General features: G+C 42.2%; 1 protein-coding gene across 8 annotated transcripts; it reads right to left on the bottom strand.

The window, feature by feature from the left end:
* Nucleotides 1-528: 528 nt before the first annotated feature.
* LOC148831033 (nuclear transcription factor Y subunit alpha) lies at nt 529-17,734 on the bottom strand. 8 transcript variants are annotated; one of them, XM_088922104.1, is made up of 11 exons: nt 17,629-17,704; nt 14,723-14,849; nt 13,575-13,655; nt 11,037-11,183; nt 10,095-10,226; nt 9,198-9,303; nt 7,843-7,991; nt 7,260-7,433; nt 5,819-5,920; nt 4,695-4,728; nt 529-3,408 (listed from the first exon to the last, which is right to left on the bottom strand). In XM_088922104.1, the coding sequence occupies exons 2-10, from the start codon at nt 14,801-14,803 to the stop codon at nt 4,717-4,719; spliced, it is 984 nt and encodes a 327-aa protein (XP_088778230.1). In that variant the 5' UTR covers nt 14,804-14,849; nt 17,629-17,704; the 3' UTR covers nt 529-3,408; nt 4,695-4,716. The 8 variants fall into 8 exon arrangements, with proteins under 8 accessions (XP_088778230.1, XP_088778229.1, XP_088778232.1 ...); XM_088922103.1 differs by lacking the exon at nt 4,695-4,728 and having other exon boundaries at nt 13,578-13,655; nt 17,629-17,734; XM_088922106.1 differs by lacking the exon at nt 13,575-13,655 and having other exon boundaries at nt 17,629-17,716.
* Between the last annotated feature and the right edge of the window lie 101 nt (nt 17,735-17,835).

A 17,835-nucleotide genomic window follows, 5' to 3' on the forward strand; every position in this document is an offset into this window, starting at 1 on the left:
TCAAATATATCGATATATATGTATTTGTAAAATGATAATGCATTGTCTTTTACATTTGGTAACAAGGTTAAATCAAGGTCATAAGAACATGAGGAAGGTCACAAACACGAGGAGGCCACTTGCCCAGCTCGGCACGAGTCCTGGAATTAATTAATCTGAGGATTGCATCTGTCTTGTTCAGAAGTTGGCATATCAGCTTCAATAAAACAGCCCAGTCAGTTGTTTTGGGACTCCTACAATCCTTTGTTTAAAGAAGCTACAGAATCCTGAGTTCATTTCCAGAACTAATTCACCATTCTCTTTGTTTCAAAGTCCAAAACAGAACTTAGATCCTATTCACATGGTCAACTCTTTTTATTGTTTAAAGGTGTGTTTCAAATTCATCAAAAGTTTTTGTTTAGCGTTAGTTGATCATGTCTGGACACTTCCATGTTTCTACAAGTTTTCTTTCTTTTTTTCCCCAAACAAAAAAGGCCCCTTATATTTACAGGCTTTTCTTTACATTTACAGAATAATAAACACTGCGTGTAAAATAAAAGTACAATACTTTATTAGCTGCAAGGTGTACACAGTACTTTTCCTAAACAGCATAGTTTTTTCAGGGACTTTTCATGCATGAAAAACATTGCAATATACATACAAAAAATGTTTTTATGTACAAACCCCTTTCCCCAGCACACAAAATTCCAAATTGTCTTTACACATTGTCAAGAAAAGTAAAAATGGGTCTACATGCAAAAGTCCTTGAAATATTGCTAATCCATAGGACTACATGTATTTTAACAAAACACTATTCACATGATTTTTATCCCTAAAAGTCTGCATATCCCACATAGATATAAAAGTATGAACCATGTGGTGAAAAAAAACATTTCTGATGGGACCAAGCAAAATTCCTTTACTTCAGTTTATCCTATTCCTGAAAAGCAGCATAAGATTGCAGTTTTAAAAAAGGTAGATTAAAGCATCTTCAGTTTTATTGCTTGACGTTATATAATCTTGTGTATTATGTTAACTAAGGTTAAATAAATCAACCATGGAGAGAAATGTATCTATATCTCCACCTCTGAAATGTTCCTGCTGAGAACAGACCAGATAACCGTGCAAACAGTACTCTCCAAACTGTTTCCAGCTTCAGTCATTATTCACACACATCATCATTCCCCTGAAAATGGATTAAAATGAGTTGCTCATGGGGTTAGCGCAGTGCAACAGCCAGCTGGCACAGAACCAGTAATATAGCACAATACTGCCTCTCCAGTAGAGAGGGAGGCGTGTGTGTGTACAGCGGTAGAGTGGTTTCACAAGTTTCTACTACAGAAAGGTTGCTCAGCTGTGTTGGTGCAGCATTGAATTTAGACACATGGTGCAGTTTTTGTATTCCTACTGCTTAAATCTTAGCATTGGCCTCCTGGAAAGGGAAAAACTGAAGTTTACTTATTTAATTCCTTGCAATACAAATATAAAAAGAATTGTACCTGACTGGTCTAAGCTATTTTATATTATGCTCAACGAAATAAAACAAATTCTATCATGCCAAACACTACCATTTCCTGTGTCCAGGGACTAAAACAAGACAAAGGCAGAAGGCACAACAATAACTAACAATCCTAGAAGAATTAGACATATAAAAATAAAAGTAAACAGAAATTACATTGTACAAAGATGCACTATTCTACAACTTGACCCATAATCACAAAATACATTTTATTCCAGAATCCAATTACCTGTACCATTTTATATGAAAGTTAATATCAAATATCACTGATGCAGAACTGACATAATATTTAGTCGGTTAGAGGCCTTCTGTGTCTTCGCTTCAAGCTCTGCAATATCTTTTTAGAAAACAATACAACAGTACGGCACCAATATGACAACAATAATCTACCATGCAGTACTGTCAGTATTACTTTTGTATTAAAATACAAAACTAGGAATTTATAAAGGTTTAGTATGACATTACCTCTAAAAAGAACTGGAGAATTGGGACCAATATAATGGAAATAATCAAACGAACAGTTAACCAATATATTTTTACCTATTTATAAAAGCTAGCACCTCCAAACTAATGAGATTTAAACAATGAAATGGTGCGCTTTTTCAAGCTCACAGGGCACAGTGCAAGACTTTGCTCCATGTCCTAGTGGACCTTCAGTGTTACAAACAGGTAAGCATCAATTTCAAGAGATTTTCCTTACAAGAGCTCCTGAAAACGATGACGTTCTAAATAAAGAGGCTCCTTGCTCCTTCTTAATTTGAAGAGCTGTGGTTATCTCTCTTGAAAAAACTTTCATTAACTGAAAAGTTAAGAAGGACAAAACTAAAGTAATAAACACTAATATGTAAGTTAAAGGATTCCTCCAGCTTTTACTAGTCCACAGTAGTCTTTCTGAAGTGTGGCATTAATACGTTGTTTTGTACAATCTGGTAAACTCCATCTCATTTAACCTGGGGACTTGCTGCTTCAGTCCAGCCCAATGATGTACTCCTTGCTTAACGCTTTTCCAGATTTATACCTAGTACCCAAGCCCAGTTTAGCACTAAGACTAAATTGCCAGACTGTTCCGTCTATTGTACATGTTTGTTAAAATTTTAAAAGACTCTGACACCCCCCTCCCTCCTACCCCACATATACACAAACACAAACCCTCAAACTCCATTAATATCACCCACTAAAGGTCACTGAGATTTTTTATCAATATGCTACACAATATCAAATGGTTTGTTAACTGCTTTGGAAAACCAGCATCGCAATGCATAAAAAATTCCTCTAATGTGCTCTGGCTGTAGCTTAAGAGTCACAACTAGCTGTCACGATTCTGCATATCTCTATGGCTATGTACACTGATCTCCCCCACATTCAGCATCCATGAAACACAGTTTACAGATATGGAACATTACAACATCACAATCCCTCACAGTAACACCAAGGCCTTAGCCAGTGTGGATAAATGCTGAAATTGCAAAGGTACCCAAGTGCTTATTGCATCAGTTCTATACAAAAAAAGTTGCTCTTCCAGAGCAGTTAACAAAGTGCCCATATAAGAGCAGTGCCGAACAAAAGACAACTTAAAGCAATGCTTTTCAATCTGAAGAATTGAATTGAAAGACCGACCTGAAACTGAGAAAAGTTTGTGCTCAGCATGAAGCAATGCCCTCCTGATTACCAAGTCTCAGTTGCTGGGAGGGAGGGGGTAAGTGATAGCGCCGTCTGTTTTCACAGGAGCCATGGTAGGCATCAGGCTACTTTTTAGGGAGGATGGAAGGCAGACAGATTGAGAAGCACTGGTTTAAGAATCAGGATCCTGCACCCTGGCTGGCAGCTCCCGCACGAAGAGCTGTGTGTTACGACACTCGGATCATCTGGCCCACTGCCTCTTCGCCAGATTGAGCCTGCTCTGGCTGGGGCTGTAGAGAGAAGGAGAAGGAAGCGGACTGGAGTTAAAGCTCAGTTCAGCACTCTATACACATCTGAGCGCAAAGACAGACACTTCTACATCTGTAAGGACCTCATTTTGAGAAAATGCCCCCATAATGATACCAATGCCTGAGAAACAGGTGTTGTGAGGAACAGCGAGTTGGTATTCACATAAACACAAATGTGTGCACGTCTACATGCACTTTAGATGTAGAGAACTTGGAGCTCTGAGTGTCCTGTGTGGCAACTTCAAGCATCCTTTTACCTAGAGAGATCTCTTCTTACAGAATATTTTGCACGTTTTGGCCCCAAATGAAAAAGGTTTACTGTAACCAAACCTTCTGGAAGAGGCATCACTCCAAGCAACACATTAAGAGGGTATTGAAAGCATCACACACAAATATTCAAGCATCAAGCATTAGATCCTGTTTAGGACTGATCCAGAACCACACTATCTTTAGATAAAAAAAGTAATAATTCAGAACTGTTTTTTTTACTAAAAGCACATTTAAAAATGTATGCTTCTAATTATATTAATTATATTTGAGCAGTGTCTCCATAAGTAAACAGTGTGGACCCAAATGTGTCAAAAACAGTGCGAGATGGCAAGCATTTTGAGGTGAAGCAATGGCAGGAACATGTACATGTGAAAATGAATGAAAATGAACACAAGCTGCTGAAGGCAAAATGCTCAAGCAGGCAATAAAGCAAAAACATTGCGTCCAAATCTTCTAAAGTAGTGTCCAAATTCTTCTTCACAGCCCCCCTTTTCTCTCTAAATCTTTCTGCAACCCACTTCAACCTGAAGGACTTGAAATGAGTGAAGGACTGAAAAGACCTACATCTTAATTAGCAAACCTGAAAACTAGGGATTGCCAAACAACCAAAACTCTTGAAGCAGATCTCAGCTTGGGCAGTCTCAGCCCAATGTTACAGAGTGCCTCATCAGGCAAATAAACCCAGGCCGGCTTTTCCTTCAGCTGGGATTTGATTTAACTCTAAAATCAGAAATCTACATCAACTGCAAACCCTGCACTGTACAGGAACACAAATGCCTAACAAACTCACTAATTTGTGACAGGCAGATAGATTCATGTTTTGAATTGATCTTAGATGTTATATGGCAATCCTGCAAACTCATTCAGTTCAGCATCACCAATATATAATTTTTTATTTCACACCATTGCCCTCCTGCAGAGTAGGTCTTTAATATTATTCTACCACAATGTTAGTAAAATCTGCATTTTTAATAGAGGAAAAATCAGAAATACTGTACCTTAATAACCATCTGTCCTATCCTACCCATGCATCTGTTAAATGAACACAGCATTAGGGACTGCACAAGAGCATCAGCAAACATGGCAAGGAAAGAGAGATAACACTAAGGGCAAACCAAAACAACTAATAACACTGCAGTTAAAAGTACAAAAGCACAAATGCAGTTACAAGTGTCTTAACATGCGTGGTTAACCAATTCACTGCTGTACGTAAACTTGTGTCCAGCCTAAATTACTGCTTTCAAATTTAGAAGGATTTGGCAGTATGAACCTGATCTTCTATAGAGAGTTGTGCCAGAGAAACTGATATCAAAGAATGTTAATAAAGGGTTAAAAAAAACTGAAAATAAATTAGTTTTTACTCAAGTTATATTTCTGTTCTCTTCAACTGCACACCTGTGAATTTAGTCACAAGGAGCCGTGTTGATTTAGAGAATGCTGAAACAAAAAGAAAATAGTAAATTGAAGTTCCCCCTTTTCCAAGAAATTTACATGTAATTTAACCAACGTTGTTAATTCATTTTCAAAAAGTGTGAGAACAATCAACGTCCTAGTTATGAATTAGGATACACTGATTTGGATGGACAGTTTTGAAGGCTGGGCACTGCAGCCACTGCCTTAGCAGGACACAGGACTTAAGCCCAAGCCCAGACTGACATCAGCAGTGAACTGGTCAACAAAGCAGCCTGACATACCAGCAAACCAAGACAGGACAGAAACAAAGAGTAGGCTGCAATGTCAGTTCAAACTAAACAAATAAGGAAAAACAGACTTGATATTCTCTAGACATTTACATATTTTAAGAAATACTACAAAATATGTGGAATTAACTGGGACATGTTCGTAAATTAAGTCATTTACTGTCCTGACATTTCAGTGATTGGCTGACACAGTACTTGGGGCCACAATTCAAAACTTATGGACATTTACACATTTTGCAAATTATTTTGTTAGTATGAAACAATAACACCATGTATTGTATCAAAATTAAAGGTAGCCTGAAACAGACACATTTTCAAACAGTGCCATTTTTTTAATATGAAACACACAGTGAGATCCATAGCTTACCACTGAAAGCCACTGTGCCTACCACTACCACTCATCTCCTGCACATCATCCTCACCTGTAACACCATTTCCTCCTTCTCCTTGGGAGAGAAGAACCGGCCCCCATCGCCCCTCTTACGCTGCATGGCGTGGCGATGTCGTGACTCATGAAGATATTTCTGCAGGACAGAGTCAGGAAAGTTCAGAGGAATTAATAATTCAGGACATAAGAATTAGTTGAAACTATGGAACTATCTGGCTTGAATGCCTGCTAGTAGCTAAGTGACAAAGATATATCCAGCTGATTCTTGAAAGAAGTCAGGATTCAACAACATGGCTCAGAAGCTTGATTAAGACCCCCACAACCCTTTGCGTAAAGTGACATTTGTATTTTACTATTGATTCTGAAGATGCCCAGTTCCAAGACTGAACCTAAATCTTTTTTTTTATAGAACAAAATATCCTGCTATATTGATAAAAGTGATACTTTGGCTTCTTTCTAAAATATCTCAATGACAATTAGCTATTAAATAAAGGGGATAAATTGCTTACCCTAAATTATGAATTGTCATATTTGCATATTCATTTAAGCACTAGAAAATGTGTGATGTCTGGCTGGTTCCAGAGCACTGATGTCTTTTTTGTAAAGTGGTGACCCTATGTACAATACTCTAAATGAGATCTTACTAGCGAGTTGTACATTTTGTATACAACATTACTTTAAATTCTACACTTAACTACACATTCCACCAATGTTTCCCTTATTTATCTGAACTGAATGACAGATTATCAACATGCACTAAAAAAGCTAAAACAAATTAATATAAAGGTAACATATTCTGTTTTATAGTGTTTCTGCAACCTAAAACCATTTTAGAGATTTCTAGACTTAAAATATGTGCATTAAAAAAAAAGTCATTTTAATTGTGAACCTTGCAAAGCCTTAAAACCAGGACAGACAAAGCAACCGAGAACACAGAGATGTATCTGGATCGCAAAGGTCTGAAATAGCACTCTTTCTGCACAGGCACTCTATTATATATCGTATGTTACCCAATAGCACCAATTAGTGGATGAATAGTGCAACTGCAGGCACTTTGTGACGGGCAGTTACTTAAATATAATACGTGCTTGGTGTTGCCAGTTTAAGAACACAAGGGGTCATTCAGTCTCACATCTTCATTCAGATCACCAAACGTACTTTAAAACAATTCACTGGATGCACCTGGCCACTGCAAATGATTTAAGTGTTAACAGAAGCTGAAGAACTGCTGTTCAGAAGCTTCTAAACAACTATTACAAATACATTATATGCAAATGCCCCTACACAATAAAAAAGTGTTTTAATTTTATTTACAGTTTTAGGTTTGCATTCTTGGTAAAATGGCTTTCACTCAACCTAGAAACTCTGGGTGGCCCTTTACCACAGGGTGTCATGTTCCAACCCAGCTCTGATGTAGACCACAGCCCTGTCACCAGAGACGTGGTGACAGGAGGCAGTGTCATGGGAGGTCTTACCCTCCTCTCCTTGGGGATCTTGCCCTCGGCCTCCAGCTTGGCACGGGCTTGCCGCCTCTTCAGGATGCGGTGGTACTGCTTGGCATTGACGTACAGGGGCTCCTCTTCCAACATCTCTGCCCCGGGCAGTGGGATCCTCTGCATGGTAGGCACCGCACCGCTGCCAGGCACCATCTGACAGACACACACGGGGGCATCAACAAGCATGCTGGACAGAAACATTCAGGATGCAGAAGCTGCAAAAGGTCGTGCAACAGGAGATGCAGCAGCATTCTTGCACTGGGCCTTTCATTCCCTTGGCTCCGTTTCAACACCGACAGCAAGGTCTGCGACAAACAGTCCTGCTGGGCATTTTTCAGATTCGATGGGATATCCCTCGTTTTGCCAAGGCAACTAAACCAGTTTGCTCTCAGTATTTCGCAATTCATTACTGTAACTGTGACATTCCAGTTCTGCAACATCTTTAACCGGTGTTATTGCGCAGCACAACAGTACAACAACTGCGACATGCTAGGACACTTGTGTTTGGATACCTATGCAAAAAGACATGTCTTAACTAGGGTCTCCTCGAACTGAGGCTTACCATGACCATGCCGCCAGCATTCACCATGTTTCCCGACACTGGCAGGGTGACGGTCACGGTGCCCTGCCCACTGCTGGTGGTACTGGTGTTAGCTCCCGTCTGGACTATCTGGGCCCCAGCAAGACTGGCGGCCGGAATCGTGATCATTCCTGGAAAAAAGGGAGGGAAAAAAAGAGGGGGGGAGGGGGTGGACACTTATTTCAATACAGGCACAAGACACACCTGCCACTCTGATCAGAAGAGTATTACAGTGCTAGTGTCACTTCACACACAACATCACCCACATGTAAAGAGTAAAAAAGTGTGTGCTTGCAACCTGGCTACAACAGCAAATGTAACCTCCTGAATAGCTTGAGCTGGTGGAATGTTATTCACACCACCTCTCTCCAGGTTCAAATAACCCTGCAAAGCTCACCTGCTTGCTGTGAAACCAGCAAACCCGTCAGCTTGCTCCTGCCCCCTCCCCTCTCCGATTGTCACACTATTTAGCATGGCTGTAGCCAATCATTCTTTTTCTAACCACTTCATCCGATTCAGGGTCATGGGTAAGGGCCACAGCAACAGGAACAAGGCGCCAGTCCATTCTAAGGCAGACAGACTCAAAAACCCACACACTCGCATCACAGACAAATTTCCCAGAAGCCAATTAAAAATCAGTCTGTTTTTGGACTGTGTGAGGAACCAGAGAAAACGCACATGAACACGGGAGAGCATACAAATGCCACATAGAACCCACGGCCCCAGCGCTGTGAGGCAGCAATGCTAACTACTGTGCCACCCAACACGGCTGCAGTCCTGTACTAACCTTTCTTGTGAACGCCACAATACAACTGCAGCACTGCATTCTGCTCCATGCAAATTCCTATTAACTGCACGTTACACAAAATAATAAGAACATTTCTGCAGCTTTTTGTGCACACAAACATCAAATAGTGTTTGCTTGTTAAAACAACTGGAAGTTACTTGGTCAAAGAGGTCAATCAATTAAAAAACATCAATATGGGTTTGCAAGCGGGGAGAGCTTGTGTGTATGTCAGGAATGTAGCATGAAATGGTTTGTCCACATTTCCATTCATGGGTGTGCTAAAATTTTAAGCTCCCAACACATACGAGTGCACAATGACTAACATGCAGTGAAGTTTACAGCACTGACAACAGTCAAACACCGCTGCAAGAACAACTGGTACTTTAATGTGCTTTACAGCTTTTTTAAGACTTGAGATCTCTTGAAGTTATTTTTCAGCAACCCTTTATGTTAAAGCGTTTACGTGTCTTGCCTCACCTACACTTCTGAGTTTGTATTATAAAGGAGTGCAGCTCAAGCTCTATGGGCAGCAGTGTGCTGGGTACTGTACCTTGTTGAAGGATGGTGCCATCAGCGTTGACCGGCTGGTATACAATCGTCTGGCCTTCTGCAGTCTGAGCCACCTGTTGGCCCTGCACTGTAATCTGCTGCTGCCCCTGAAAGTACAAGGCAGGAATAAACTCATACCCCATGATGGTCTCTGAAGATGTCAAATATTTAATTCCCTCAAGGTAATTCTAGTGAGACTGGGTCACAAGTGCAGCTACAGATATTTGCTTGTGTTGCCCCTAAATTCTCTCACCAACCTGGGAAGCGGCTGTGCCAATCACAAGGTCAAATAAGCTGCTAGCAGGGGTATAAAGTTTAATTGACAGTTTTGCCTAAGTTTGAGATGGGTTTTTTCCCCATAAAAGAGACAAAAATGTTTTAATTTCATTACAAGCAATAGCAGCTTTATCAGACCCCATTATAAATCATGCCAGTGTTAATTTCACTGACACAAACATTTTTCATTCCTACAGAAGTTAGTTTCTTGTCTTTATGGTTTGAGTTGACCGAGGATGTATTCCAAACTGACAAAGCCCTGGCTTGGGAGAGATAAAAACAATTATCCAGATTGTTTTCTGTGCAGGAAAGACAACTAATGCTGAAGCACAGCTGCTAAAGTTTGCACTGATCATGTGGGAAAGAACTGAATTTCAGCTTTGCATCATTTAAGCTTTATCACATGTAAACACAAATGATTTTCACTTGATAGATGACTTCTTATAACATGACAACAGGAGAATTAACATGGTGTCACTAAAGATTCACTCTGCTCCTGTTAGACCCAATCCAGACATTGGAATGATCCATTTTTCGCAGTGCCATGACTTCATTATAAAGCACCAGGATGTCTACAGGCAGCTCAGGGAAGTGGCTGTCCTGGGTGGTGGCGGTGCCTGACCTGGCTCTGCCCGGCGGTGACAGCAGTCTGCGGCTGCTGGATGATGATCTGCTGGGCCTGACCCTGCTGCCCCTGCACCTGGACCGCCTGTCCGCCCTGGATCTGAATCTGCCCCGGCTGCACCAGCTGAATCTGAACACACGCAGACAAAAGGGTTACAAGGGTCACCTTCTCCTCACTGCAAAGCTGGGTGCTGAAGATGACGTGCACATGAATAAGCATCCAGAGTGTGCAACAGTGGCAAAACCAGGGCTGCTCTCCAGCAGGATGGCAACAGTCAAGAGCACACTCACAAGCTGGGTCCGCAGTCTATTCATTAAGTGATTCCTGAGTCCTCCAAACCCCTTTTAGGTATTTTTTAGATTCAATATAGCAAAACAATGTTTTCAAGGAAAGGAAAAACCATGCTTGCTGCCACAGAGAAACTCTGCTGGGTTGAAATGTGTTGCCTGTTTTGTGATGTACAATTATTGAGACTTGCAGAGGCATTTTTATGTGCAACTGTTTTAACAGTTGTGCACTTCAATGTTTTCTGCTTGTTTGGAAGTGATTTAACCCAATGGGTAAGAGGGGGGAATTTGAGACTTTTGTACTGAATCTGAAAATATACAAACTTAAAGGGATTTGGAATTTTGGAATTCAGTGCCATGAGAACAACTTGCTTGTATATATGCCTGCTTCATGTTCAAATGGAAAAATAAAACATTCCAGTGGTGAACAGCACTAATGTGGAGTACTCTGGCTATTAACAAAACACAAAACACATTAGATTTTTAATGCTCTCATTGATTTTTTTAAATATAAATCTATATATTCAACCCCAAAGCACAGCACTGGTGATCTGCAATTTCAGATACGGATCAAACTGATGTGCGGCTGAAGTCTTATTCCCAGAAAATCGTATTAGGAGAACAAGTGCTGTTTAAAACAGAGACTGCTCACCTGCTGCAGACCCTGTGCTCCAGAGACAGGCACCTGCATGATGGTCTGGCCCTGACTTCCAGGGACTGCCTGAACCATGATTGGCTGTCCAGAAGAAGTGATGAGCTGGCCGCCACTCACCTGCACCATCAGCGGCTGACCCTGAACCTGCAGGGAAGAGGGAAGAGACGCAACCACATTGAAGAATCAGCAGGAGGGACACAGACCGTTATACAGTGCACGCTGCACAACAGTGGAGCCGCATGCATTTAAAACTGATGAACCGCTGTGTAGGGGATGTAGGGTGGCACTGATCAGGTGGCATGATGCAGCATTCATGACAGAGCAAAAAACAAAGTAGACTTCATCTACTCCTCAGGCCACAGACAGCACAGTTACTGAGCAATGTCCACAATGGACTCAGCAAAGACAGCTTGAGATGAGAATGATGAAAAAAACAATTATACACTTATGCACAGTGAGCACTGCTAGCAGGCAGGAGCACAGCTTTGACATCATCCTGACATATTTACACAGCAGGACAACCATGCACACCTGTTGTCCCTTTTATAAAGAACATGCAGGATGGGACCTTCTGTAAATATACCTTTTTTAAAATAATATCTGTATAATCTGTTCCTCACCAAGTTATGATAATTTTTCTTATTTCGTTATAAAACATCGCATCTGATCAAACCATGGACATTTTTTTTAAAAGAATGACAGGTCGTCAAACATTCAAGGTTAAGAGGGACCACTGGTACAAGCACGCATGTTAGCAGTTTAACTAGTTCTATGAACGAAGTTGCGTTTTACCTTTTTTATCCTTTATTACTCCAAATATACATATATCCACGCACATGTTATCAGTCAAATCCTATCCTGGTAACACTTTGTCCATGGATGGATGGGCAATTCATAAAACTCCATCAACTTATCTAGCACATCTTGGCACAGGGGCGCATCTGGAAAAACCCCATGCAAACGTGGCAAGAACAAGCGAACTCCACCCAGAGAAGTGCCTGGGGCTCAAATCAGGACTGTGGGAGATATGAGGCAGCAATGTTCAGCAACACTAGCATGCTGCCTCCAAATAATGCAGCTTGTCAAATAACCTGAAGACATATTACTCCCCTACTGGATGAAGGACACTGGGTTCTATATCCTGGGATTCTACTCTCAGACTTGCGCTCCTCTATCCCTCTATAATGCTGCGTGCTCTACATTTAATACTGTGTATAGGAGTCGCTAGGCAGCATTTATTTTTTGCATGCCTAGCTAAATAAGAGGTGTTCCTAGACTACTGATCTTCCATCTACATCCTCCAACCATCTATTAGGTATGCAGCACCGTTTTATCCTACCTATTTCTTCCTTTGTCTTGATCAGAGTCTGAAGCCCTGGTTTTGGAGATTCTAAGGGTCCTCTTACAATTTTCTCAAAATGAACTCTAAAGACCTCAATTGGGCAAACCAGGTGCTCATGTTAATTTTCCAGTCCTCCGCTGACTGACCTTTCAAGGCTCCTTAGAAAACCTGCAGTAACTCCTGGACCACATTTGATAAACAGTGGCCCTAGCATATTCTCACTGCCAACTGCGAGTCTGTTAAGCTTTCTCAAACACCGGATACAAAGAGTGTCAACAGAATAAAGACATTAAATTTCTATCTGCCAATCAAGGATCTCTGCTGTGAGATGCCAGGGATTCTATGCCAAAGTTGGTATCTAGTTTAGCTTATATTCAATATTTAGCACAGCAAAGCTCTTCAGGATACTTCTTTGACACAGGTCACTGCATGATTCCTCAAGCAAATGTCATGATGCAGGTGCATGCTTCTTTATGGCCCAAAGGTCACAATGCAAAACATTCAATGAGCGATGACAGATCTCCAATGATGCAGCTCAGTTGGGGTCACTGCACAGTCAAGCCAAGTTGTGCAGAAGCTGCCAAAATAAAACGAGTGCAGCCCTGCCTCCCATTTTTATGGAACCTGAGGTCAGCTGAGTGGTATGTATGTCCTGCAGTGTGCAAAATTCTTTTTTTTTTTTAATTCAACAGCATGCTGGGCATTCCTTGGCTTGCTGTTGAGCTTCTCAACTCTTGATGTCTTATAATCTAAACAGTCCAGGTCTTTGATTTAACCAGTCGCGCTAAAGCTTTATAAATGTTAAGTAAAATGCTTAAAATGGCTTATGAACTCATCCTAATGGTCCTGCACTTAACTGAAGCGTGATGTAAGTCCCTTCTACCCTTAAAATGCTCTAGGATGAAAAGCACCTCTGCAATGCAAAGTATTAGCAAGTCAATTAAAAAAGAAAACTACCTGAACCTGACTGAGAATAAATACCTCTGGCAAGAATGTGAAAGTATGGGTTTGGACTTTCTGATTCTGTTTAAAGCAAACCTCCTGGAGTGTCTGCAGGAAGTAGAAACTAGTTTAGAGCTCGTGGCTCAGATTTGAAGAGGAACATGGCTAAGAAAGTCCCGAGAGGCAAGAAGCATCGAGGCAGGGTTGTCATGCAGCACGGCGGACGACGACACAGCTGGATTTCACACCACTACCTGGAGCGTCTGCACAGGCTGGGCCGAAGCCGAAGCCACCTGTGCTTCTGTCTGCAGCTGGACAGCGGTCACCGTGCCCTGCGACCGGAAACAATGCACATTACCACACTGCATCGCGCAGCTGCCTCCTGGCACTGTCCACGCCCACATGGCCAGGAACTGGCACACCAAAATAAAGGATCCTACAGTCTGGGGCTCTGCCAGACTGTATATAAAAACAATAAAAATGGAGCTTCCTAATATAGCAGGGATGTCCAATTTATCCCTAAGATACGTCTGCATCCATCCAAGATATGATCATCAGCTTTCAGCACATCCTTAAAGATCAGGTCATACATGATGCACAAGATTAAACTACCGGACAAAGAAGGGCTTGAGCCTGCACCATTTTTTACAACAGGGCTCAATAAAGTTTGTGAAATGGTTCATCCTGCACCTTCCTTCTGCTGAAAAAAAACAGGAGATGAAGTGTGTTCCCAGCTAGGCCCCACACGCTAGAAGGTCCAAACAGATGAACTGTGACACATACAAGAAGAGTTTGATTAACGTTTTTTGTTAAGAGCCAACAGAGTGCCAATGTGCCTGAAATTCTTAAGAGACAAACATTTTTAGCATGTTTAAAAAGAGAAAGATGGCTGGGCTTTTGAAAAGACTTAAACGACAAAAATGAGAAAAAAGTAAGGGAATAATTTATCTGAGAAATAGATCATCTGACAGAAAAAAGTTAGGGATATATTAAAAAAATTCACAACTTTTAAAACAGAATTTTGTTTAGATAAATTAAGAACATGTTTAAGAGCAACATTTTTCTACATTCAAAAACAATTTTACTTGACCTGAAAACCCATGGCTAGAACAGCACCTGGGGTACTTCTGAGTGCTGGAGGGCCAGTGTGTCCGCAGGTTTTCTAGGACTATAAAAACCTGAGAGGTGTTGATGAATTGGTCCAGTTAAGCCAATAGTGAGCTTTTTTAGGTCATTAAGATCTGAGCTGGAATGAAATCCAACTGGTATCCAGAAACCTCCAAAACCAAAATAGGACTGAGGGCTCTTATTTATCTCTGATTCCACCACAAGCTGAAGCCGCAGTCTGTCAGATCCAGGTCAGCGTGATTGTACCTTTCCCAATCAGGAGTTGCCATACCTGTTGCTGGATCTGCCCTGGAGCGGCCTGAACCACGATCTGCTCCCCACTGCTACTGCTGGTGGTGGTGTACTGCTCCATTGCCAAGCCCCCGTCCACCTTCAGGTCTCTTTAAAACAATCCGGTTCTGACAGGGGAAACACAAAGCAACACCGGGTCATGCACAGAAAATCAGAAACCACTTTTTCACACAGCAGCCTCCTCACGGAATATAATGGCAAATGGGTAACTAATTGGAACTAGCAGTTAGCCAGTTAAGTAAAAACCGCACAATGTTGTTAAAGCCTTCTGATGTTGGTTCTGTGTTAATTTCTAGGTCTTTTTGAAATTGGTAGAAACTTAAAACATTAACAGAAGTGGACAAAAGTACACGAATTACCAGCCCGTTCTTTTTACATAAAAACATATTACACGCTGAGCTGTGGGCTGGGCGTAGGGGCAGACGTTTAGCAGCAGCAGCGACAGTTCTGGTCTTGTTACTGAAAGGTTATATATTATGACCTGTATAAACGGGTACAAATGCAACTGGCTTTAGATAAATGTCTACAAAAACAGCAATAATTATTAAACAATAATTCCATATTTCCTTCCATTTTATAGTGTCTTATATATCAAAGGCTCACAAAGCACTTTATGGTAAATATGTATGCATACATATAGGAGAAGATCCACTCCACTCACTCGGAACGGAAGCAATTCTGCACAGCAGCCCCACACAGGAGGTCTGGTGCAGAACAGTAAAGCTATTTTTCCAGAGTGCTGGGATTTTCACCTGCTTCAGTTTTCAGAACAGAACTGTTTTAAAATTGATGTCTTAAGGGTCACCCATAAAGACTGCTGGATTGTGGCTCGCCACTTATTGGGAGACCAGGACCAGGGCTGCCCATTCTTGTCACACACACATAATATATATATATACTGTATGAAGATGTTCAAGTAGGTAGCTGCGCCAGCATGTGTAGGCTACAAAGGAACAAGTAAAGGTTTGGTCCATGCTGAAAAGATATACAACGTGCGGGGTTTCTTGGAATAAACCTTTACTTGTTCCTTTGCACACACACATATGCACACAGCAGTGTAAAGGTGCTAATAGAGAATGACACCTGTGCATTATGGAGAGCGGAGTTTAGCTGGACACCCGTGTGACTGGGGTAGCTGGGTTTGTGACGAACCCGTTTCTCTCTCTCCCAGGCGGCGCTATACAAGACCTGGCACATTCTCCGCATCCTGCCTCCGTTATGAGAAGGCCACGTGTTCATCCTAAAGCGAGTCCACCGTTCTGTTGTCTTGATAACAACATGCGCTGGGTGCATTAGGTACCCCCAGCTGAGTGCACCCAGTTAATCTGCGCTGTGCAAAGCCCTCGTAGCAGGCTGAATCACAATCGTTACACAAGAGCACGCAAATGCAAAGGAAGCATCTGCTCTCCAGCGACTGTAAGGAGGATAACCTCGGCAAACCCACTCAAACTTTCGTTTTCAAGTCATATTTAGACAAAATTTTAATCTTAGATTAACACGAAAAGGCGCTCGAGGTGTAGACGCCATTTTCCCCCGTCAGAGTGCAGTCGGGCTACCGCTTCCAACTGACCCGAGTCGGGGGTTGTAATCCATGTAATAGAATATAAACACTTTTTTTAAACGCTCACAAAGTCACAAATGCTTTTTAAAAGCTGATTCTAAGTGCTTTGCGAATGTTACACTACCAAATTCGGGTGGAGTCTCAATTCGTATCGGTTCAGGACCGTTTTTTCACTTGTCTCCCATAATGTTTTGGAAAACACTCGGAAAAAAACATCCAAACGGATTTAAGCGTCTATTACGAGCCCTAAAGGCTTTTACTTTATTTTATAGAGCAGGTCCAGCTACAACCCCTTGTTTTAGGGCGTCTTGGGACAGGGCTGGCAGATCACAGAACCCTGCAAAGACTCGTCATATTAAAACAAAAACAGAAAACGTCCATAAAACCGGGACTTAATAGGTTTCCAAGATGGCTGATATTTTAATTTTGACGAACTATTTTAAAGACTTAAAAATATACCCAGAAACATCGTGTTGTGTCGTATCTGCGCAGCAATTACTCAAAACTCCCCTGTTTGTTACGCGTATGGGTACAAATCTCATATTTATTCAGTTATATAACCTACAATCCCAACCCATTACCGAACTGGGAAACATCATCCGTAAGGTCCGTCTCTGAACTGGGGCTAGGGGTTACCCCCTCTCTTTAAAGAGAATAAGATCGTCAACTAAAACATTTATCAACGAGCGAAGAAGCAATAATTGTACCGCTAGTTCAGCAGTTCATCTCCAGTTTCATGAACGGCTACTTGATATATATCCGCGTTGGGCTTTTCTGCTTAATAAAAACCGAGATCTGAGCGCTTTATCCCACACTGTAAGGACAAAGGCGACTCCGTGTCCCCGCTACACCCTCTCCTTTTTACAGATGCGTAGTTTTAGCCGACTGCATCCCCTACTGGAGTTAGAAACACGGTCCTCTGTGGGGGGATTTTAAGTGTTTTATTTCTTCTAAGAGGCGCCTTTGCGCAGTACACCGTGCGAAGGTCGCCTGGAGCCCAGCAACCCTGCCGCACACGGCGGGGCGGGCAGTGCTGGGAACCGGCTGCCCCAGCCCGGAGAAAACCGGGCCTTTTCTTCCCCCCACACGCCAGACCCCGAGAAATAAAGACGGGTCCCGCTGACGGTCCGCTTCGGTAGCCTTTTCAGACCGGGCCCCTCGCCCCCAATCCGCCATCTCAAGCCAATTTGTGCGCGTCTCCGGCTAGGTGTCTTTATGGTATTTTTAATTCCTGTATTTTTGTGGTGTTAGTAATTTGGTTGGTCAGTGACACACCAATCCCCTGCTGCCGGCTCCCAGCCCCTCCAAGCCGCGCTCTCTCTCACCGTTTCTCCGCCGCCCCGGTTCCCCTCTGATTGGCTCCAGTACCGATCCCCGAAACCCAATCACCGAGCTTACGGCGAGCGAACAAAATGGCGCAGCGCGGTCTGCACCGACAAATAGGACAACTTCGTCTCCCCGCCCCCCTGCCCGGAAGCTGCGCAGGCGCACTGTCAGCCGCTGAGCAGGACAAGGCCGCTGCGCAGGCGCAT

The sequence above is a fragment of the Atractosteus spatula genome, chromosome 7, assembly GCF_055471065.1.
Source record: "Atractosteus spatula isolate fAtrSpa1 chromosome 7, fAtrSpa1.hap1, whole genome shotgun sequence".
NCBI lineage: Eukaryota > Metazoa > Chordata > Actinopteri > Semionotiformes > Lepisosteidae > Atractosteus > Atractosteus spatula.